General features: G+C 42.2%; 1 protein-coding gene across 5 annotated transcripts in view; it reads right to left on the minus strand.

The window, feature by feature from the left end:
- Nucleotides 1-332: 332 nt before the first annotated feature.
- Nucleotides 333-23,392, minus strand: part of DDHD1 (DDHD domain containing 1) — an 85,457-nt gene continuing 62,397 nt past the window's right edge. For 2 of the 5 annotated variants that reach the window (XM_075926221.1, XM_075926219.1), the window contains 7 exons: nt 21,337-21,599; nt 14,596-14,671; nt 8,988-9,137; nt 5,373-5,625; nt 3,255-3,449; nt 2,054-2,095; nt 333-1,358 (listed from right to left, as the gene is read on the minus strand). In XM_075926221.1, coding sequence (XP_075782336.1) covers nt 1,177-1,358; nt 2,054-2,095; nt 3,255-3,449; nt 5,373-5,625; nt 8,988-9,137; nt 14,596-14,671; nt 21,337-21,599 — 1,161 coding nt within the window. In that variant the 3' untranslated portion in view covers nt 333-1,176. The other 3 variants (XM_075926222.1, XM_075926220.1, XM_075926223.1) reach the window with 2 other exon arrangements.

Genomic DNA, 23,392 nt, shown 5'->3' on the forward strand with positions numbered 1-23,392 from the left:
TCTCCTAGCTCCTTGGAAATTGGATCCAACTACAATTGCAATCTTTACTGAAATCACATGTTGGGGGTCTGAGTTTCATAAAATGAAACACTTGCAGAACTCTTTCGTTTGGCTTTTAATAAAAGGTATCACTCGGTCTGCTTCTGATATCAATTAGGCAAAGCTTTTGAGCTCACCAAATTTGTCTTAAGTTGCATTCTTTTTTCTTAATACATTAGAGCACGGTTTCAGTAGCAGTAAATGTAATACAATGGGCTACTGCAAATTAAGTCTATACGCAGGGACTTATGAAAGAGATTACTTACCTTTGGAGAAGAATGTAACTAGTGTCATTTGTGTGAAACCACAAAGATTTATTTTTCATGAAAAAAATACCTAAAGTGTGCCACAGTATCCATATATTCATTTGAATAGTACAAAGATATGCATATCTGAGAAAAAGTCTTAACACTGTAGAAAATAAATGTGGTTCTTAAATTAAAAGAAACCAGTAAAAAAGTAATGTTTTGTACACTGGAATAAATGAAACAATTAGTTAGAGGTAATAATAAATTATAATTACAGTATTTCAAATATTTGTTTCATGCTTTTTCAGCAGTTGCTAAACAAGTTATGTGTAGTACACCCTTGAAGTCAGTAGTAAGAATGGTCTTTCAATGGAACTGTGGGTAATACTGTAGATTTGAATAAAGTCCTAGAAAAATGACACCAACATTTATTATTTACTGGTACATAAAACATAGGAACATGGCAGTTTTAGGTTTGCATCTGGCATGTGTTTTGTTAATGAAAGTTAGTTTAGTCTTAGTTGACTAATGTTTATATTTTAATGAACTAAACAGCAATTATGGTCATTAGCACATATATCACCAAAGCACATTATGCCAACAGTGCTTATATGATGCTAAACATTGTTTCGGTTGTTTATTAAATCAAAATCATGAGACTTAAAATTTATTTTAAGGTCTAATTAGCACGGCAAATGTTTAAAACTAAAGTGCTTTTAATTACAAATCAATTTTTGTTGTTTAGAAGCAGGGAAAAATCCAAACATGCTCTTAAACCTGAAGCTTCCATGCCTTAGAGACTACGTTTTAACAGTAAAATAGCAGTTTTGTGCCATTTGTTGTAAAATTCCCACCCCCCTCAAAATAATAAAAAAAACCACCCCAACATTCAAACAGGGTCTAAATTTGATTTGTCAGCATCTTCTTGGTCCTGTTTATACATGAAGGTTAGAAGAAAGAGAGCGACATCCATGGATGACCAATATGCAGTGTGCGATGTTACCGCAGACCAGTATCGGCTCTCCACAAGACCTTCCCTGAGCTCAAAATCAATCCTGTGCTCCAGTTCCACTAGAAACAAAATGAAACAGAACAAAACAGGCAGTGTTACTAGATCCAATACTGTGTCAAAAGAATCCCTCCCCCCACATTAATTCTTCTATCATTGTTGGGTTTTGGTTCTACTTTCCTGTAGATAGAATGTACAAACTAAGGGTTTAGAGCAGGGTGGGGAACCTTTTTTGGGACAGGGGCCACTGCTCTCCCCCCCCCCAAATCAGTCGGGGGCTCCACACAAGTGAGAAGTGGAAAAAATACCCTCACTGTGGCCGTGGCAGAGAGAGAAAGATACTCCCCATATCCCCCTTGCACACCAGAGTGTAGGGGAGCCCAGCCTAAAAGACTTTGTGTGCTCCAACCCCGGGTGGTGGCAGGGGGCTGAAGCACTAGTGTGGGTTCCCCCCAATGCTGGGGGGGATGGACCTTGAGACATGGGGGCCGGATCCAGTCAAGCCGAGGGCTGCATCTGGCCCCTGGGCCTGAAGTCCCCCACACCTGGTTTAGAGTGTATCTTTGTTTTGTAATTAATTGTGGCATACGCGAGCATGCACACGCACTCCGACCAGGATGCTGGAGCAGCTTCTGTCTGCCACGAGCAGCCCCCAACCCTAGGCAGGAGGATAGCTGCTTCAGCGCCAACCAGTTCAACACTCACACCCCTAGCAGCAGGTCTTTTAGAAGGAACACTTCAGTAAGGACTTAGTCACCCTTTTTGCAGCTCTGCTGGGATATGCTGTGGGATTCTCCATCTATGGTAAACAACAGGCAGATGTGGGGTTTGGGTGGTGAGGTTTAAATTGCTGAGTTTCCTCAAAAGGACCCCCCACGAAGACTGAACCAAAATCACTGTTACTCCTCCATATCTTCTGTAAGTTTAAAACTGCACCTCTGCCCTATATGAAGGAAGAGTCACTCAGATTTCTGTCGAAATTAGCTCTGATCAGGAAGCTGTGATGTACCCCGTGACACTATCACAAGATGCAGCACGGCTTATACTCATGACTCAACCATTATCACTGAGATAATTTAAGATGCATGGGCCCAAACCAAGGCCATGTTGACCATAACACACACTTTTTTCACATAAGGAAAAAACAAAACTCAATTCCAACATTAAAATTGTCAGAGCGAGGCAACTGACTGCATATCCAGAGGTTGGACTTCCTACAATTATTTAAAGTCATCTCTTTGAACTTGATTGGACAGGACAATGTTGTGCATATTAATCTAGGGCAAACACCTCAGAGTGTGAAGTCAAAGAAGATGAAATAAGTCACTGAAAAGTTGTTAGAAGTTCACATTCGAATAAATCAGATTTTTGATGCCTTGAAAACACAGTGACTGAAAAGCTTTGAAATTAATTTTATCAATGTTTTGACTTTTGTCACTGGAAGTGCTCTCATTTTTATGCATACTTTTATTAAAATTTTGTCCTGTATTTGGACCAGCTCTATTGGGCGCAAGGACTATTTTTCTCTGTATTTTGTACATCACCAAAAATGTGTCTCAGTGCTGGACACATACTGGAGATGTATCCTACTGTAAAGAGTAAATTAGACTACTCTGCTTTGATGTTGATTTTTTACAATTATATTTTAGAGATCACTGGATTACAAAATATACCACTAAGTGCTAAATAAATTAAAAAAAACAAAACAACAGAGCTAAAAAAATTTAACTCTAGAAATAGCTGAAAAATATTTAATGAATGGGAATGAACTCCACTTTTAATACCTTAAAGCTGCCCAGGAAACAGGAGCATATATATGTTTGTTATTATAGCACAAACATTTCCATGTCCATCCACCCCACTTTACATGTATCCAAAGTCAACTTTAAAAAGAGCCTCCATTTCTAAGAGAGAAGGAGGAAGTTAAAGCTAGTTACTGAATTTAAAGGTGCACTAACGTGTAGGGTCAAGGAAGCCAGAGCTGCTATGTGGGAAGGTCGGAGTTCCAACAGCTGACTGGCAGACAACTGGCTTCTTTTCTTCGCCTTCTGATCCCTCTTTTCCAGACTCAGATGTTTGTGATGTGGGTGCACTAGATCGTCCAAATCTTGAGAACAACATCCCTCCAAGGCCCTTCCCAATACTAGCAGCTCCTGTATTCAGTACAAAACAGGACAGGCACCGTTAGTGTTAAATACCACAAATTGAAGTGACTGTGACAACCATTAATTACAGCTGAATGATGGAGAAAGAAAAACACGATTCCTGTTTTTCCAGGGTGGGAACAACAGCCTATTTAAATTAAGTGGATATTTTGCAGCATGAGACTCAACTCTAGCATACAACAAGATAATTAAAAAACTGTAGTTAGGGAAACCAAAACAAAAGAAATACAGTGCTGAAAAGGTCTATTTTAGTTCCTGTTCTGCAGACACATTCTTTTAAGATCTCATTCGTATTGCCACACACTGACCTTCGGTACTTTACAATATAGTATCTTTTTGTCTGAAAGAAGAATCACATTGTGACACGTCTTTCTTCAATTTCTTGCTTGTACCATTTCTAGAGATACTTCTCCTGACTTTGCTGCCATCTTGTGGCTATGTTAAAAAGCTCCTTTCAGAGTAAAACAAACTTAAATACTTAACATGGGGAGAAAAAAAGCTATGCAGAACAGGTCTACACTTTCTGGCAGAAGGGAGCTGCAGTGATTGATTCCCCCAAGTTGTTTTAGCGGGTCTAGTAAAGATCCACTAAACTGACCGCTAATCATACTCTCATCGACTCTGGTACTCCACCCGAAAGAGAAGCATAAGGGGAGTCGATGAGAGAGTTTCTCTCATTCACACCTCCTTGGAAACACGACCTAAGGTATGTCGACACCACCTATGTATTCATGTAGTGGAGTTGTGTGTCTTAGGTCAACAGTGTCCTGTGGTGTAGACCTCCCCACAGTGAGATGTGTCAGATCTTCCTTAGAAACATTATATAAATCAGACAAATTCTTGAAGAAGATAGGAAATAAAGATTTTACTTGCTCAGAAGGGGAAGAAACTCTATAGCAAGCTACTCTGTTTAAACTTCTTTCAAGTTATTTTAGAATAAACCCAAACAGCATAGGCCCACACTGAGCAAAACACTTTAGCACATACTTAAGTTTAAGCACATGAATAGCCCATCAAAAGAAAAAGAGTTTGCTCATATGTTTAAAGTGAAGCCAGTGCATAAGCTGGATCATGGATGCTAAACAACAAAGGGACAGGAAAAGATTGAGGTTAGAGTTTTCAATATGGAAAGACACGTTATATGACGTTGAATGGAATCTGAACATTTCTCATTACTAAGGACCTTACTGCCACTCACCAACTGTGTTCCCTCTAATTTCTGTCTATGTGCGGAATAAATTTAGTTATGTGCATCAATAGGATGGGCAAAATCTCATCTCTGTGCTGGTGCACATCTCATTCTGCACATGGACTATCTGTGGTGGGGGTGGGGCCGAGGGGTTTGGAGTGTGAGAGGGGCTCATACTTGGGGTGAGGGAATGAGGGCTCTGGCTAAGGTGCAGGTTCTGGGGTGGGGCTGAGGGATTTGGGGTACAGGCTCACCCAGGAGAGGGGGGCTTCCTCCTGTCCTTACACTGCAGCAGCTCTGGGCTAGGTGAGAAACCGCTCCGGTGAGGCTGGCTTGGGCTGGGGAGAGGAGCACCTCTCCCACAGTTATGGCTGGTCCATGTTGCTGGGACAGTAGGGGGGGTGATCTTTGAGAAGGTGCCTCTCTCCCGGTCACGACAGTCCCTTGCTAGGGCCACGGGTGCCTCTGGTTTGGCTATGGCTGTAATGTATATATTTGTCCCATTGCCTTAAATAAAAGTTTATTTGTGTTAAGTTCACGGCACATGTGCCGTTGAAGAACTGGTGAAAGATCACTACCGAATATTTATTGTTACCCCTTCAATATCACAAAGGAAAAAATGAAGCTTTGTATGAAAATAAGGCTCTACAGACAATCAACATGTTATTGCATGAAGCCTAATTGCAAAAAGTTACATACATATGAAAAGAATGAGCAGTTACCTAATATACTGGCTTTGCCTATATTTGTTATCGACTCCCCATAATGGCGTCGAACCATGACCGGAGAAGTAGCTGGGCTTGGTATGGTTGGGATGGTTTCATTCTCGGTGACTGAGGTAGGTTCTTTTGTAGGGTTGAGAAAGCTTGGCTTCATGTGCTCATAAGGTAGAGGGTTTGCAGTGTTGTACCAGTGGATCTGGACAGGGGAAATGTTGCTGTAGTGCTTCAAAATTAAAGGTTCTAGTCTGTAGGCCTGCAAGATAAATTCAGGAAAGTCCTGAGCAGTGAGACACTGAAAACTAGACTTACCAATATCTAGTGCTCTTCATCCTCAAAGTACTGAGCAAGCACTAACGACGACTCCTCATAAGTCCCCTATGGATGAATGGATCAACCGCAGCAACCTCATTTCACAGAAGAGGTGCACACAGAAATTAAAGTAACTTGCCCGAGGCAATAAAGTGAGTGGGACAGTCTGAATTAGAACTCAGGAGGAGTTCCTTGCTCCCAATTCCTGTCACACTGTTAAGAAAAGAAATCTTGTTAATCTGAAAGTCACAGCAAATCAACAGCCAGAAACTGACTAATGCTGAAGATAGCCAGTAGAATAGATATATTTTCACTTTCCTGGAAAACTGACTAGTTGCCTCGTTGCTTATGAACATATCCCAGTACATTCCTCTGCAGCACTGTTAGTACTATATTCCTTCAGAAGTGAAAAGGTTAATAATAAGTCATTCCCATACAGGAAAGACTTATCCTTTCCATATGGATAAACTCATTCTGCGTTTCACATCAATCCATTAAAACTGGCTACTTAATTTTGCTCATCCAATCTGAATAAACCTCCGTACTGTGCAAATGCGGAAATTGTAGATACCATTTAAGTAGCAAGCTTTGAAAGTCTGATGAGCAAGATAGAAGTCTGATTACATGTATTTTCAACAGAAGCCATTTCTGGACAGTACAGGTGACAGTAAGTTTTACCACTTTTCTGGCATCTCCTTGTACCTCACCACCGAACTCCAAGCACATCTTTTGCAAGTGCTGTGTGGATTTCTTTTGAGAATGAGGACAGAGGTCAGAGCCAGAGTGATTATATTCTTTGAAAAGCATTCACCCACAGGTTTTTTTTTGTCTTTTCCCATTTTCCTGTGGTGGTTCATTTGAGAGAGTAGCAAGAAGCTAGGAGAATTAAGGATGAGGAGAAAGTCCCAAGTAGGGGAAATTCACGTGTGGAAACAGGTGGAGCTTCTATAAAGCCAGGGAGCTGCTAGCAGAAAGGGGTTGCTGGAAGAGGCTGTGGTCTTTCCCATGGAGAAGGGTGGAGTGTTTGGAGGCTGCAGGGACAGGTAACCCATAGTTAATCCCTGGCCGGAGGGAGGCTGGCGAACGCAGAGAGAGGGATGTGCCAGATGGTATGGAGAGGGGTCAGGGAGCAGCAGGAAAGTCCAAGAGAGAACAGACTTTGGCTGCTGGCTAGAGGGTCCTTGAGCTGGAAGCCAGAGGAAACGGCAGGCCTGGGTTCCCCGATAGATACTGAGGAAGTGGCACTAGTGGTCAGTGGTAGGATTGCTGAAGAAAGACTGCGGTACCCCGGAAAGAGAAGCACGTATAAGTGACTTGGCTGGAGAATCATGTTATGAAGGAGCAGCATTTGGAGCTGTATGTGTGGAGAGACAGCCAGAAGAGAGCACAGCACCTGGAAGGAGCTGATGGCCAGAGAGCCAGGAGGAGTGGACTCTGTGACAATGAGGTACCCTACAAGTTGTGACAGGCATGTGCAGGACTCCTTGATCTCAAAGTCATGTTGTGGGGTTTTAGAGAGCTGCAAGTTTTGCATCTGATCTGGCAGGATCTGGTGCTGCTTTGCATTATTGTGTCTTGGTCTGTGGGGAGGAGCTTAGAGATTGAGTGGAGGAAGGGAGGTTGCTTAAGGCCAGAAAAATGAGCCCAGGAAAGATTTCATTCAGGATGGGGTCACCATTGAGTCTGGTTGTAGTTGGAGGATGCCAGTGTGGGTAATGGTGACAACCAGGGTTGCGCAGTAGAAAGGGGTTTTATTTCTGTATTGAAGCAGGTTCTCGGGTATTTGAGTGGCCTATTACATGTGTTCTACCACTCCAGCAGGACACTCTATTGTCCTACAGTTACAGTGGTGTTACCAGGCCACTTCACTTTGAATGGTGCCTTAAAATATGGGTTAACGATTTATGCTAAACTTTCTGTTCCATTCTGTCCAGCTGTTGACCTTTCCCAGACCTGAAGAAGAGCTCTGTGTAGCTTGAAAGCTTGTCTTGCTCACTCACACAAGTTGGTCCAATAAAAGATGCTACCTCATCCACCTTTTCTCCTCAACTGAAATTGTACTGTTGCATGGCAGTGGAATTTTCATAGTAATAACACTCTGTGTCTACATTGGCATCCCTTTCCGGAAAAGGGACGCTAATGAGACACTTCGGAATTGCAAATCCGCGGGGGATTTAAATATCCCCCGCGGCATTTGCATTTACACGGCTGCCGCTTTTTTCCGGCTCGGGGTTTTTGCCGGAGAAAAGCGCCAGTGTAGATGCAATTTTCCAGAAAATAAGCCCTTTTCCGGAAGATCCCTTATTCCTACTTTCAAGGTTTTGCACCTTCTCATTCGAGGTAAAAAATGTTACAACTTATAAGAGGGTCAATTACAAACTGATTGAACTTTTTTTTGACAGCACAAATTCCACTGGACATTTTACTATCTAGTAAATTAGAGATGTGGGCTCAGGTCCTTAGAGGATATACATCAGTGCAGCTCCATTGCAGCGAGATATTATTTAGCACCAGAGAAAATTAAAAACAACAAAAACTGCTAGCAACACACTAATGAGACAAAGACAAGTTTTATCACAGAAGTACCAGAGTTTTTAACTGGAAAGCACAGCTTCTCTGGGAATGTAACATTCTATCATTAGTAGGCTTGGCTGTATTCCATTTTTTCTACTTTTGACAATTAAAATATATTTTGATTAAGATGTTTTTGGATTTTAACCCTTTTTATTTGTACAGTTGCTAGAAATTAAATGGGAGGAAAGGAATGGGATTAGGGTAGCACTGATACCAGGGCTGTAGTGGGTTCGTAGTACTGACAGCTGGGCTGCAGAGGGCTCGCTGCATAGTCAAAGGGAACAAGGTGCAAGGGGGGATGCAAGGCCAGAGACACTCGATCCTTGTAGATATGCTGAAGGTTATTGACAAACTTTTTTTTTTGTCAATTTCACTGAAATCGAATCCTACTAAGACTAAGCATTACTGACTAGTGAGTTAGTGGTGTTCAAATTATGCATAAAATATCATTCTGTTACTGAGTAAACTATTTCCAAAAGAAGGATAAGTACTGCATAAGACATTATTGCATTTTCTAGTATTAATTTATTTTGGAATGAAAAAAGCCTCAAGATATTGGAAGACGACTGGCAGAAAGCTGTTCTGCAAAACCATGTTGCATGCAGAAACATACCTATGTTGATGTAAGTACTCTGAAGATCGCGTCTTACATATTGTTGTTTATTGTCCTTCAGTAAACTTTATTTAAAAAGAGTCTTGAGGTAAAAGCTTGTAACTGCAATAAAAACTCACCACTGGATCTGTTGGATGAAAAATGTTTAGCAACCGGTTACAAATAGTTCTGGGCAGAATGTGATCCTGACTTCCACTGTTTCCTGGACGGATGCCACGCAATGCCAAAAACACTGCTAATGGAGATCCCATACAGAAGAAATTCTCAACCTAAGGAGACATTTCATTTTATATTAATAGATGGAGTAAATGCAGCTTTCTAATGCAGAGTGAGGTTTGGTTTAACTCTCAATGTCTCAACCGAGGGACTTCAGAAACATGTTATGAAGTAGTAGTAGTAAAAGTGACAGTCTACAATACAATACAGGCAAACTTTCCATCTCCCTTAAACATAAAAAATTTACATGTTACTGTACAATGCAAGACAAATTTGGGGAACTGCATACTCTCTCAGTTCAGTATGATACTGCAGCTGAAAGAGGCATATAAGTGTTACAGGGGTGGAATGAGGGAGCTGATTTTGGAAGATATTAAAGAAAAGTTATAAAGGTTGTAATGCTGAAGTCTGATTTCTCATGAAATTGCAGGAAGCTTTACCACAACTACTTAACTTCACTTTAAGTGCTCTATGTCTGTTTCTGGTACACAGACCATCAAGGAAGCAGAAAAGCAAGTTATATTGAAAATCAAAAGCTATCTACATTACGTTTGTTGTATTCACACGCACATACACACACACACCCCCACACCCCACCAGTGTTATGCAAAATCTCTTAAAAACATCTTAGGTTGAGTGAATGTTTTGGTTCTCGTGAAAAGGTGCCAGTATGACAAAGACTGGGAATCGTTACGTACAGAATAGAGACAGTAGTTTTCCAAGCTCCCCTCATATGGACCCAATCTACTACGATCTTGTTTTGGAGGGACTGCCTCTGACATTGAGAGGTTAGTTCAGTCTCCACTAGTAATTTAAACTTGCAAACCTGTCCCCTGAAAACTGGGCTGAGACTGCTAACTTGTCTGACACAGGTCACTGAACATGCATCAGTGGTAACGACTTTTGGTCACTACCAACCTGGGCCGGGATTCAACAGTGACCTAGAGGTGAATGGCTTCGTATCCCTTTACCAATCCTCAGACATCCAGTCCCCTAGAAACATCAAATGTAAAACTCTGTAGTCAAATATATTTTCACAAGTCAAAATTACTTTTCAACCTTTAGTATATTTTCTTATTAGAAAAATTCATTTATCAGAACTTCACTGTAACTTTCCCGATAAGCTGGCAGCGCATTACAACAGAATCATTATGAGGGCAATACCACTGAGTGGACAAAAGAAATGGCTGCATTTTTATTAAGTGAATATGCTGAACGCTTGGATTCTTGGAGTAATTGTTATATGCTAAGGCATCACATGGAGCGAGACATGGCAAATAATGGTCCATTTCATTCACCAGACTCCAGCAATGTTTAAAAAATTCTTCCTCCTCTAAATTGGCTTTGGTAACACTTCTGAACAAGGTTTTTTCTTCAACAAGAATGTTCTTTTCAAATGCCATTTAATACAAGGACTTTATTTCTACAACAATGCCAGCCGTCTTGCAAACCACAAAACATTACTGCTCCAGTCAATTACAGAACAGCTCTTAAGTGTTTTTCATAAAATCCTGTATTTCTTAATTGGATGACGGCTTCACTTCATCTTCAACAGCAACAATAAAAATGCAGTGATCATGAAATACAGGAAGATATAATTCCATAATCCTTTAATCATACAAGTAAGCTTCAACCCTGCCAATCTGCCGCACCTACATTCAGGGTCTGTGCAATTCCTGTTTCCTGTCCAGAAAAAGGACTCATGAAAGCTGCTGTAACTCATGGGATACTGGATAGCTGATACTTAAAGGAGTTTTCAGGAAACTTAGTATAGATGAAACGCAGACTAGACAAGGATTTCAAAAGGTAAATGGATCCAGTGGTTACAAGACACAGGAAAGCTTTTCCTGTTCCTTCAAGCCCATTAATAATTCATCACTGTCCAGGTGGGCAGGAGCTTCCTTCTTGGATCAGTGTTCTTTACTATATAGTCTTCTACAGGAAGAAGTCTTTTTGACATGGTGTTTCAGCTAGGTTATATGTATAGACTGAAGACACAATCAATTGTAGATAGCATCCCATGTAATGGTTATGATTAATACCCCAAAGTGAATCTCCACAGAATCAAAAAAAGAGCTTTTCATGATCAAGCATGTAATTTATTTGGAAAGTTACCATATGATGACACTTAAGGTCAGGAGGCCACAGTCTTTAAAAACATGGTAGAATTAATTTTGTTAGGCCAGAGGTTGAAGCAGCAGTGGGGATATTACCTATTTATGTGAAATACAGCAGCCAGTTTTCAATGGCATAGTTTAACAGAAAAGCAATGCCTATTTTTAATGTTGTGCTCCAAAGATCGATTATAACATCAGCTGTGATTCAGAAGACAAACAAAATTACTGGGGAAGTGTGATACACAAGAAGCAGAGCTAAGCTACTTTAGCAACAAAACCCAAATCGCCACAAAAACACTCAAGACTTTGTGTAATTCTTCCAGACTAGAAGAGCAGCTGAAGGAGAAAATGAAGGTGTGACAATAATACATTTTCAATAACAGAATGTGTGCAAGTATAGGGGACAGACGGGCATATTTATAGGTGAAGTTAAAATGGGAGGGTAACCAGAACTGCATCTTATGTTTATCTATTTCCTTTCATCCAGAAGGATCACAAAGAACTTTACTGAGGAAAATTTCAGTTGAGCACGAAACTGCAGCTAGCTCTAGAGTGTAGCCTCATTGTCCTTCAACGGCATCAGAAACACCATGCAACTATGGAGGACAAGAAATGACGGGCCAAAGCTAGCAGATTAGTACTACATAGGCAACTAACTAGGCAGTTCTGTTCTGAATTGCGGCAGAGTGTTGCTACAAGAAGTCTGAAGCAAATGCAGTCTTTTCAGATATGGCTGCATTTCACTTGCACTAGCAATTTATCGGTGTCTTTTCCATACCATTATCATCTTTGGAGAGATGCTGCTGCTACAGAGAAGTTGAGTTTTAGTATCTTGAAATTAGCTCAGGCAGCCACGGTTAACTGACCATAACAATGTCTGTGAAAAGTGCCATGGAATTTTGAAATAGCTTGGGTAATGGTGTTAACAAAAACAGAGTTTAACTAATCAGCAGTTTGGGATCAGGAAGTAATCGTGGTATGCCCCTCCTCTCTTTCACTTCTTAAAGGAAAAAATCAGTCTATCATGCTGTTATCTTTGACCACTGAAGCAAAAATGACCACTGACATGCTCCAATGCCATAGGGTGGCTAGCACCATACCCTTCCCAGCACTGTTAACATTCTTCAGATAAGAAACAGAGAGGTCTTCCTTAGCCTCCTCTTCCTTTTCCATACCTGTTGTTCCACAGACAAGGCCAAAACGAGACTGCATCCTTAAACTTTATGTGTGTGGTGAGATACTAGTAGAGTTCTGGTATTCAACTTCTGGTCCCTCAGTAAGACCTACTACTCCTAGCCCTGAGTGTTTCTGTGAATCCCTCATTAGGGCTACCTGCAGGGAAAAAGTCTAAAGTTCTTAACTTCAAAGACCCTACTTTGGTGAACATAACCACGGCCAGGATGATGAGTTAGTGGCACTAACCAAAGACCCTTCAAATCTTCAGGTTTTTCCTCCCAAAAGGAGCCATTATATGCACTGCTTCCTTTTACATTAATCACTAGTCAGTGTAGCTTCTGAAGTTCTTCTTGAATTTGTCTTGACAGAGAATCGGATCTATTTGCTCAAGGTCATGGAAGCCTCTACGTCTCTCAAGTAGGACTACTGACTTTCCCTGATCTTAGGCACTCTGTTTTTCAGGTCCTACAGAGGGCAATAAAGTCGTTGTGGCCATTTATTTTCGATGAAGTAATACAGACCCATTCAATCATCTATGAAGGCTAGATGTGACCATTATGATCATCTACTCTGATGTGCGGCCTATCTTCTTTGGACAGGCCGAAGTATTTCATTCAGTCATTACCACATCAAGTCCAATAACTTAGGAATAAACGAGAGAATAAAGGAATGCCCTGTCTGAGTAGAAAGAGCCAAGACTTTGATGGATGATATCTACACATTTGTTACTTGTTGCCACAATAATCACATACAACCATCTGGACTTATATGCCACTGTGAAGTTGTAAGAAGTTTCAGTAGAAGCATCCTGTGAAAACTTGCTTTAGGAGAAGCATCTTGCTCTCATATTTAAAGGTAAGCCTTTCCTCCTCAAACTGATCTCCATCAGAATGAAGGTACTCTGAAACTAGTGACAAGCAATGGTATAAAAATGCTTTGATAGACTATTTAACAGTCTATGGAAGATTGAGCAGGATGAGGAATAGAGAGGATGTATGACAAGGGAAAATTACTCAAGAGTAATTTGGTTTGTCATATTTCTCTCCTCTTTCCTTCTCCTCCTCCCCTCACTTCGCACCTTTCATTAAGGGCTCTTATTCTGAAAACTTTCAGACTAAACATAGGTGCATGAAGGGTCTTTGTACAGAATTGAAAGGTGAAGAGTATCAGTCTACCTCTTGCTTCCAACATGGTAGAGATAATAGCATGATGTAATTTGTGTGTTTTTTTTAAAATGATGGTGAAGAGAAGAGAGTTAGGACAACTGAATTACTGGTAAGTATTTTTTTCTTTTTTTCCTATCAGCTGATATTGACATTTTATTAAGCACAGATTTTTAAAGCTGTTTATACACTGCTCTGCCCAATACTGCAAACCTCACTTATTCCGGAACTTAAAGCAACGGAGGATGGGCTTTAGTCTCCTATGTACCTAAATCCCCTTTGAAAAAAAAAATGAGGCTCCTAAATCTGCTAAGCCTAAATAAAATGCCTACATGTCTTTGAAAACCTAGGCCAAAGAGTACAAAAGCAGAGACAAAAGCAGAAGGAAGAAAAAATTATAATTTTTAAAACACTGAAAAATGAGCTAATTTTCTTTTATATATAATGCCATACTTCTAAGGTACAATATCTCAAGACACTATAAGGCAGTTAGAAAGTTTTGTGCAGCCAAATTGGAAAGCTGGGAATCTCCTCTTTCCAACAGCATAAAAATCCAGTAATTGACTCTACTGCCTTATAAAATATCTGTCTAAACATATTATTAAAAACTGTTTGTCCTGTGTCTCAGCAGGCCAGTGTAATCTGGGGGAAAATTCCATAACTGGAGGAAATTCAGCCAGGTTTGAAGTTGTTGAAAGGTTTGGTATGTTAGAAGCAGTCCCAGGGCAAAATGATTAGTGGGCAGGGTATAGGTAAGTGTCAAAAGTACATGACAAAAAGGATTTCACCACCACACATGGTATAAACAAACAAATAATAGTAATATAACTCGTATACAGAATATATTTTAGATATAAATATATTATACACTTTAAAGAACAAAAATATGTGAATGTATATTTATACTGATATGCAACTACTAAATTATAATCTATAAAAATTACCTCAGTACAAGCAGAAAAGAAGCTTGGATAGAGTGTATTGAAAGCAAAACTTTACAGCAAATGCAATAAACATTCATTCATTCGTTAAAAATCCACCTTTACCATACATACCTTAAATTTTAAGGCAGGTGTTTTGGATATGGTTGATGCCTTTAATTCATTTAACCTTTCTTCTATCTCTCTCAATCTAGAAAAAAGGAGTGTCTTCATTAGGCATGGTGTGTAGAAAAAGCAGTTAGCCAATTTTTGAGGTTGTAATGGCTGTTTCCATTAGGAGAAGAAATTGATGTAGGAGTCCAGATATTTGTTTGATATAGTCCTATATATTTCCAAAGAATATGCACCACATTCTGTTTCCTTGCGCGCAGTAAGAATCAAGCAACATTAGACAGTTTCTTTGCCCAGTCCCAACCCTTTTTCAGCCAGTGCTTTACCCAAAAGCTCTTGCTCTTCTCCGGGTCATGTAACACATACATCCTTGCATTGTGTTTTGGCTTCCTTCTCTATCGGCCTCTGTGGGTGTTTTGCTGCTTCTCTCACCCCCATCCCCCCTCTCCAGACTCACAGCTGCAATCAAAACAATCCTATCACGGGTTCCCCTCATGCTTTATGAAAATTGGCTTATGAATAGGAATATGCACAACTTGAAGACGCTTTAGGCAAAATATACCATGTAATACATCATTTTTAAAGTAATGATCTGATGAATGTGTATATTGTATTTCTGTGCCTGTATTCATTCTTGTATGTTAAGTTAGAAATATGAAGTGTACTATTAATCTAAGTCTTCTAGTGAAAGCCATTAGTAGTACTTAAGGAAACTTAATGGCCAAGTGGTCAAGACAATGATCTGTAAATGGGTCTGTTTTTCCAGTATGTCCAAACTGTGGCTGGTCCTACAAAGACATGTGGCCATGCCACCTGATGCTCGAATTCATCTTGAATCTGGTATTTTTGCATGGGAACGGGGACATAAAATAAAGTATTCCCACTCTAGGGAAAGTTTATTTAAGGACTGCAAAGCAGTCCATTGTCTTCTGCTGGCTTTTGAAATTGTCTCCTTACTTTAAGTGGATACACATGAGGAAACCCGAAAACAAGGAGGTTTAAAGAACTCTAAAAAACTGTTGACCAAGGCCAGAGAAAAATATCAACTTTGTCTTGAAGGATTTTACCTGGAATAAGTACAAGGGTGAGGAATTTCCATTGAAATAATTTATCTTGTGTATTATAATTAGCTGGCGTTTGTTTATTTTGGCTTAATAATTTGCTTTGATCTGTCTGTTTTCACTTGAAATCATTTAAATACTACTTTTTATACATAATAAAAACTCTTGTTTATTATTAAGCCAAGTGTAAATAATTGTTCCCTGGAGGGAGCAACCACTGTGCATCTCTCTCTTTCACTGATAAAGAGGGTCAACCTAATGAGTGTTACTCTATATATAAAAGTTTCATACAGAGAAGACAGGTTCATTTGGGGTTTTGGTCCCTTTTGGAGGTTGTGTTCCTGGTTGCTGTCAACAGAATTATAGCTGAGCCCTCCCAGAGCTAATTCGCTCAGCATTGCTCCGCTGAGACTGTTTCTCCAACTCTGTGCCTTGGTTGGGGGAGACCAGAGTTTCTGGCGCGGTTGGACAGGGTGTTGAGGCACCCCACAAAGCAGGTAGAGAGGCTCAGTGGCATGACTGGAACACACCGAGTGGCAACCCCAAGGGGACACCCCTCTGAGTGAATTAGTCATGAATCCCTCATCCTGTGTTAATCAGATCCCCCGTGGAAACCTCTTGGGTTGCATGCCAAATTCTGCCCGTACCTGCATTCAGTGTAGTCCATTGTTTCCGCTATCATTGGGGCATTTAACTGGCCCCTTGTTTTGCTAAGCAGCGCTCATGCCCACCAGCTTTGCTCAATTCTAAGCAGAACAACAGTATCTCATGTTCTTTGAAAATTAAATCAAGTCATTTCTTCTATTCGGTAAAGTACATTTCATGAATAAAATGTGGAACACACCTATTCTGCTGCATAATACTAACAAAAAATGGGCATTGGGCACTGGAGCTTACTGAAAAGCAACATTTTCAGCAGTCCACAAGACTTCAAGAATATGACTTAGTCATAGCAAAGAAACTGAACGTTTATCTCCACTCATACTCATTGAGAGGTATCTTATGCTGTAATCACTTACAGAACTTTACAGAAATTTAGAACATTTAAGAATAGAATCAACAGGAAAAACAAAGTAATTGGGGTACAACAATTTTCACAAGGCCACTATTACTGCTCATTAAGCAGCTGCAGGTCTGTGCTACCATGCAGCTTACAGGGAACCTTGGTTAGCCGCTGTGTAAAGACAGAGTATCCTTCCATTAGATCGGGGTGGGCAATAATTTGGGGAGGAGGGTGGTGTCACTCCAAGATTTGGGAAAGTGGTAGAGGGCTGCACTCTTCCATGATATTAACAGAGGAGTCTGGGGTCTGGGATGGAAGCTAGGAGCAGAGGGGAGCTGGGGATAAGGGATTGGGGTGCAGGAGGAAGAATGGAGTCTGGGAGGGAGTTTGGGTGAAGGAGGGGGTTGTGTCCTAGGACAGGGGACTGGAGTACAGGGGTATGGGATGTGACCTAGGATTGAAGGGGATTGTGATCGGGGCAGGAGATTGGGGTGCCAGATCTTGGAGGGGGTATGGGCATAAGAGGGGGACAGAGGATTTGGGTATGTTGAGGGGTGGGGTGGGGGGGACCAGAGAGTTGGGGCTGGAGTGTCAGAAGCAGGCTGTGGCCAAGAGATTTACCTGCCAGCTGCCAAACTAGCTTGCCTGCCTACAGAGTTTAAAATGTTTCCCAGCCAGCCAGCCAGCCTGTTTGCCTGGCCAAGTGCTTCATGAATTACTGAGTCAAGGAAGGGGGTGTGGTTCTTCTTGGCTGCCTGTTACTCCAACAAGCAGCTCGCATTGGCTGGTCTCTGCCAGAAACCATCCTATGGGATTCTGCTGGGGATGGGGCAGCTCTTGAAACTGGGGAGCTATTTTGGGACATCGGAAGTATCCTGAAATAGCTATTCCATGTCTATTGGAGCAGTCCGTTATTTGTCTTGACAGACAATGTCTACATTGGAAAACATTTATAACTGGGAGCACCCTTTTACGAGCCAGTCATACAGACAGTGGGAGAAATGGAGGAAGGCTGAGACCACTGTCACGCTATCTAAACACATAGGTGTCATCCAACACACCACAAGCCAGCACTGTGAACACATACTGGGAACCACTGATAGTAAGCATCCTTTACATCAAGGGAAACTTATCCCTGGCTCAAGAGAAGAAACAACAGAAGCTACAGTCACCATCCAGCATATCAACCTCTTTAGGAATTGGTTTAATTCTCTCCGATCTAAAATAGGTCTGAGACCATCTCCGCTTTCCTTTCAGGATCAGGAAGTTTTAGGAGTAAAACCACTTTCCTCAGAGCAACAGAAGGACCTCCTCTAGACCCTCCACAAGAAAAAGCAACTGTCTCTCTTACAACAACACTGCTTTGAGAAAGAGGTCCCAGAAGAAGGATGGGGAAGGAAAGGGGATAAGAAGAAGGGACAAAGAAACTGAAGGGTGCACACCACTTCCAGCATACTTAGAACACACTGATCCATGGTGACATGGGCCCAAGCATGAAGGAAGCAGGAGAGGCAACTTACAAAAACATTGGAGAAGGCAAAGATGGCCCTATTGGACTTGGTACTCTGCTCTTGACTAACTCATCAAAATGTGTGCTAGGAGAATGTAATAAGCCTTGACAAACCAGCAGCAAGCATAGAAGGTAAGGGTGGACTTTTACAATGACGCCTTGGGTTGAACTACAACTCCCAGAAATTACTGGGTCTGAGAACAGAACAGGACCTTCCTTTTTGTCGAGTATAAATCCTCAGGCACTTCAGAGTTACTCCGAGTAGAGCGATGACCCCTCAAATGGAAGTGCTGGATTGTTTGTTGAAGCTCTGGCAGGAGATCAGAGGATAGCATCCATGAAGACCATCATATGGATGATGATGGAAGCCAGGCAGTGAGTAGCAGGGCCTGTTGCATCACGACCAACCTGAAGAACTGTTCTAGAAATCAACTTGCTCTCCTCCACCAGCACCTAAAATTCTTGTTTCATATTGTCTGGAAGCTCATCCTTACACTTCAAAATTGTATCCCATCAGGTAAAATCCCAGTGCCCCTGCACAGCTTGCTGGTTTGCAATACGAAGGTGTAATCCTTCTGTGGAATAAATCCTTCCATACAAGTCTAGTTTCTCAATCATCTTGTTATTTTGGTGTTACTGCCTGGTGGCCCTGCCTCCCCCTTTTGAGTTGCAGATATTACTGGGGAGCCTTGAGGGACAGGACTGTAAAAATATTCAAACACATGAATCATAGAACATTAGAACTGGAAGGGACCTCGAAAGGTCCAGTCCCCTGCCCTCATGCCAGGACCCAATACCATCTAGATCATCCCTGATAGATGTGTATCTAACCTGCTCTTAAATATCTCCAGAGATGGAGATTCCACAACCTTCCTAGGCAACTGAGAGGGGACGTAGTAGCTCTTCTCTGCTATTTTTGCAAGTAGGTAGCAGGGATGATGGGGTCTTCCAAATAATCTGACTAGGAGCCAGAACAGACTCATTAATAGGCAAAGCTATTCTTGATGGCCTTCTGATGTTAAAAATGTCCACTAGCCTGTTGTACTTTTCCTGGGCCTTCTCCAGATGGATGCCTAGAACCAAATGCGTCGCTCGCAACAAATTCTGATGAGCTTTGTAGTCATCCAGTGGCATGGAAACAGGTTCCACCATGTTAACCTCATATGGGATGAGGAAGAACATACCAATGACCTTTAGGACTGATCTTGTTTCAACTCTTCTCAGAAAAACTCAGGAATCTTGTTCCCGCACATGGCTGGCCTCACCAACAAGACTGGGCCAAGGAGGTAGTGTGGGAAGGATGTGAGGCCATTCTTAACTAGAGAGAAACTCCCATGGGTTCCCTGAAAGCCAACTAAAGCCCTGACTCCCAATTGTGGGCAACGATCCCTTGTGGTCTGCACGCTGCTGTAACAGAGGCTGAAATCAGAGTAGGCAGGCACTGCATGCAGGTTACTGGACATGTCCAAACTAAGACACATAAAAACCTACTTTGGAATCCGAAGAACCCACTGCTTCAGACCATGCAGGAACTGTCCACTCAGTACCAGAGCTAGGCTCTGATTATGGAGACTGGGTTAAAAGAGCTCGTCTGTGGCTTTCCCTCTGAGGGAACCATTTAGTCAGTATCATAGACGAATCAGACAGTTCTTCATGGTGGGGAGCTGAAGCTGTAACCATTAGTGCCAAAGCCAAGCAAGACTCTTGAATGGCCAGGGAAGGCGGTACTGACCGACACCTCAATAGTGGACGGTGCTGGGAAAGTATTCCGGTCTTGTGGCATTAGAACCTGAGGTGAGCTGGTCCTGAACTGGGCTCCAGAGCCAATAAACTGCCATTCTGAGGCTTGTTCTGGAGAATGCCTTCTTTTGAGGTGTACCTTTGAGTTCCTGGAAGAAGCTCAATTTCTGCACCTCCGATCTTAAGGTGTCCAATGTTCTTCCTTCTTTGGAACCAGTGAAATTGATCGGTCTCTCGATAAAACCAAGGCCGGAAGAGCACTGCTGCCTGATGCAGAGGCACTTGATACCTGGACTGTGCAAGAAGGCTCCAATGGAGGATGAAGCTCCAATTCCAACTTAAGCATGTACTTTAGTCTAGCTGTCCTGTCCTTTTGGGATCAGTGCTTAACCACCTTGCAAATACTGCACCTACCACTAACATGAGCCTCCCCCCAAGTACTCAAGACAGCTGGAAGCAGGTCACTAACTGGTACGTGAGCGGCAGGGTTTCAACCCAAAAGAATGAAAAATGACTCTAATATCAAGATGGGTGCTCAGATAGGAGCTGCGATCAAACAAACAACTTCCAGAAACCAAAATCTAAACTAAACTAAGCTAAACTGCTCTATAACAATGAGTGTTAACGACAATAACTACAGCGAGCAAAAGAAAACACTTGCACGGACAAAAAAAGGAGCTCCAATAACCATCATGGGGAAAAAGGAAGGACATGCTCTTTATGGCTGCATACAGCACAAGGCAGCAGAAGGCACTTATACCAGCTCACAGGTACGGCTTTGGAAAAACTGACACTGCACCAGAGCGTTCATGCACCTAAGTAGAAGGGACAAGTACAATTGCTCAAAGAACCACCTTTATTCCTCGACCTCTCCCTAAACCTGAATAGGTTTAGAATACTTAGTGTCCTTAAAATATAAAAAAACCTAAATTCTAGAAACTCAGTTCATGCCCAGCTAAGATTCCAATACCAATTACAACTCCACATTGTATCACGGCTCATTCCCCACCTATGGGTAGTGTGCAGTCTCAGCTTCAGCACACATCTAGTTACCTTGCTGGGGTACAGTATTGTCAATAACGTCTTTCTTTGGAGGGTCTTGCATTATTGTCCCTTGCTGGAAGTGGTTCCCACATTGATCAGCTGGCAATGAAAAGATGATCCTGCTGGCGAGCAGTCTGAATCCTGTACAGTGCGCAGGATACGGGCTCAGAATTCCAGTCACTGATCCCAGCTATCCTTACCTTTGACAGCTTCACTAATGTGTCTGGTCCTGTGGTTAGAGAATTCCACTTACCATTTTAATTCAATGCCAGCACAGGAGTAGCCGTGCCAGGCAGTTCTGTAAAAAGTAATGGTAAGCTCTGGAAAACTCGTTTCATTTAGGGATGCAGATTTCTCCTTAATAATGAGAATCTGGAATACATTACCGTTGCTTAGTTATGTAAAGTTCTTCAATCAAATGTTGCTCCTCATAGCTCATCCAACGGTCTTCAAGATCCTCCTCTTCCTTCTGCAGCAATTGTTCATAGAGTCTAACTGGATTCCAGCCAGTCATTATGTCGTAAGTGATTACACATCCAAGGGAATGTGACACAATTGAGACTTTCCCTCCTTTCTCTTCAAACTCTGGATTTCGAGAACAGAACAGCATATATAACCGGTTCAGCTCCTGTTGAAGGCCTTTTACTAGCTGTTTTAAGAGAGAAAACATTGTATTAGGATTTCATCATTATTAACCTCCCTCTTCCTGCTAGGGATGTTAAAATGCGTTTATATTGGTAAATGTGTAACCGCTGAATTTTTCAGCCATTACATATTTACACACGGGGCGGAGGGAGAGTATGCAGCTCCGTGGGAGCTGGTACACGTAGGCTTAAAAGCCAGCTCCCCCAGCGCTGCTGCCTTTGATATGGACTTAAAAGCTGCCTCCCTACACTTATCAGCTCCTGCCTGCCACAACCTCAGGAGCTCATACAACTGCACATCCTCTAATGTCATATATTCCCTCAAGTGCCAGCATTGCCCCTCTGCCATGTATATTGGCCAAACTGGACAGTCTCTACGACAAAGGATAAATGGAGACAAATAAGACATCAGAAATGGTAACATACAAACCTGTAGGGCAGTGGTCCACCACCAGTAGATCGGACTCTACCGGTAGATCTGACAGGTGATCCTAACTGGTTTGGCCAAGAGGTTATCGAGCCCAGCACTTCAGCTGCCCACCCCCAAGACTACTTTGCATCTCCTGCCCTTTGTCTTGGAGCTGTCCCCTCAGAAGCCTCCTACTGTTCTGTGAAGGGAAGGGCAGAGCAGGGAAGGAAGAGGAGGGCGCTAATGTCACGGTGCCCCCTCCTCTCCCACCCTGTATCCTATCTCCACAGAGCAGAGAGAGGGCACAACAGGACTTGGGATGCAGTTTGCTGGCTGCTTTGGGGAGCGGTGCTGGGCCAGGACAGGGCCTGCCTTAGCCCCACTGCACTACCCCCCAGGAGCCACCTGAGGTAAGAAGGGCCTGGCTGATGCCCACATCCCAGACCTCTACCCTAGTCATGAACCCCCTCCTGCATCTCAAGCCCCTGCCCTAGCCCTGAGCACCCCAGCACCCAAACTCCCTTCCAGAGCCTGCACCTAGAGCCCCCTCTGCCACCGCAACTCCCTGCCCCAAGCTCAGCTTAGACCCCTCTCTCACTCCACATCCCTTAATCCAAGACCAGAGCCTGAACCCCAACCCTCTGCCCCAGCCTGGTGAAAGCGAGGGAGGGAGGATGGAATGAGCAGGGGTGGGACCTTGGAGAAGGGGTACAAAGGAGGCAGGGCCAGTGTATTTGGGGTTGAGGTAGATCCTGTATTGCACTTAAATTAAAAAAGTGATCTCATGCTTAAAAAGATTGGAGACCACTGCAATAAGGGAACATTTTAACCTGCCTGGGCACTCAACCATGGATTTACAAGTAGCCATTCCTCTGCAGAGGAATTTCACTAGTGAGAGTGAGAGAACTGACACCCCCCCCCCCATCTGCAAATTTGACACTATTTCCTGGGGCTTGAACAAAGACATTAACTGGATGTTGCATTAAATGCAGAGAAGGCTGGCCTTATAACACCTTATTTTTACATGAAAAGCTAAATATGGGACACTTCCAACCCACTGAATTAGCCTCATTAGCACTGGTCCTACAACTGACAGGTACTCCCTCCCCCCCCACTTCCTTTTCTATTATAAATTCTGGGTTTCCGTTATTCCTCTCTGACTCATCTGATGAAGTGGGTTTTGCCCATGAAAGCTCATGATACTAAATATTTTTGTTAGTCTCTAAGGTGCCGCAGGACTACTTGTTGTTCTTAAAGTTACAGACTAATCCGGCTAACTTGCTGAGTATTCTTAAAGTGATAGGTTGAACTAACACAGGAACAATATACTATCAGAAACTTCTAATCCGCTCTCAAATCCCATGTGTGCATACATGAATCACAAAGACA

This window comes from Pelodiscus sinensis, chromosome 4, assembly GCF_049634645.1.
Source record: "Pelodiscus sinensis isolate JC-2024 chromosome 4, ASM4963464v1, whole genome shotgun sequence".
Taxonomy (NCBI): domain Eukaryota; kingdom Metazoa; phylum Chordata; order Testudines; family Trionychidae; genus Pelodiscus; species Pelodiscus sinensis.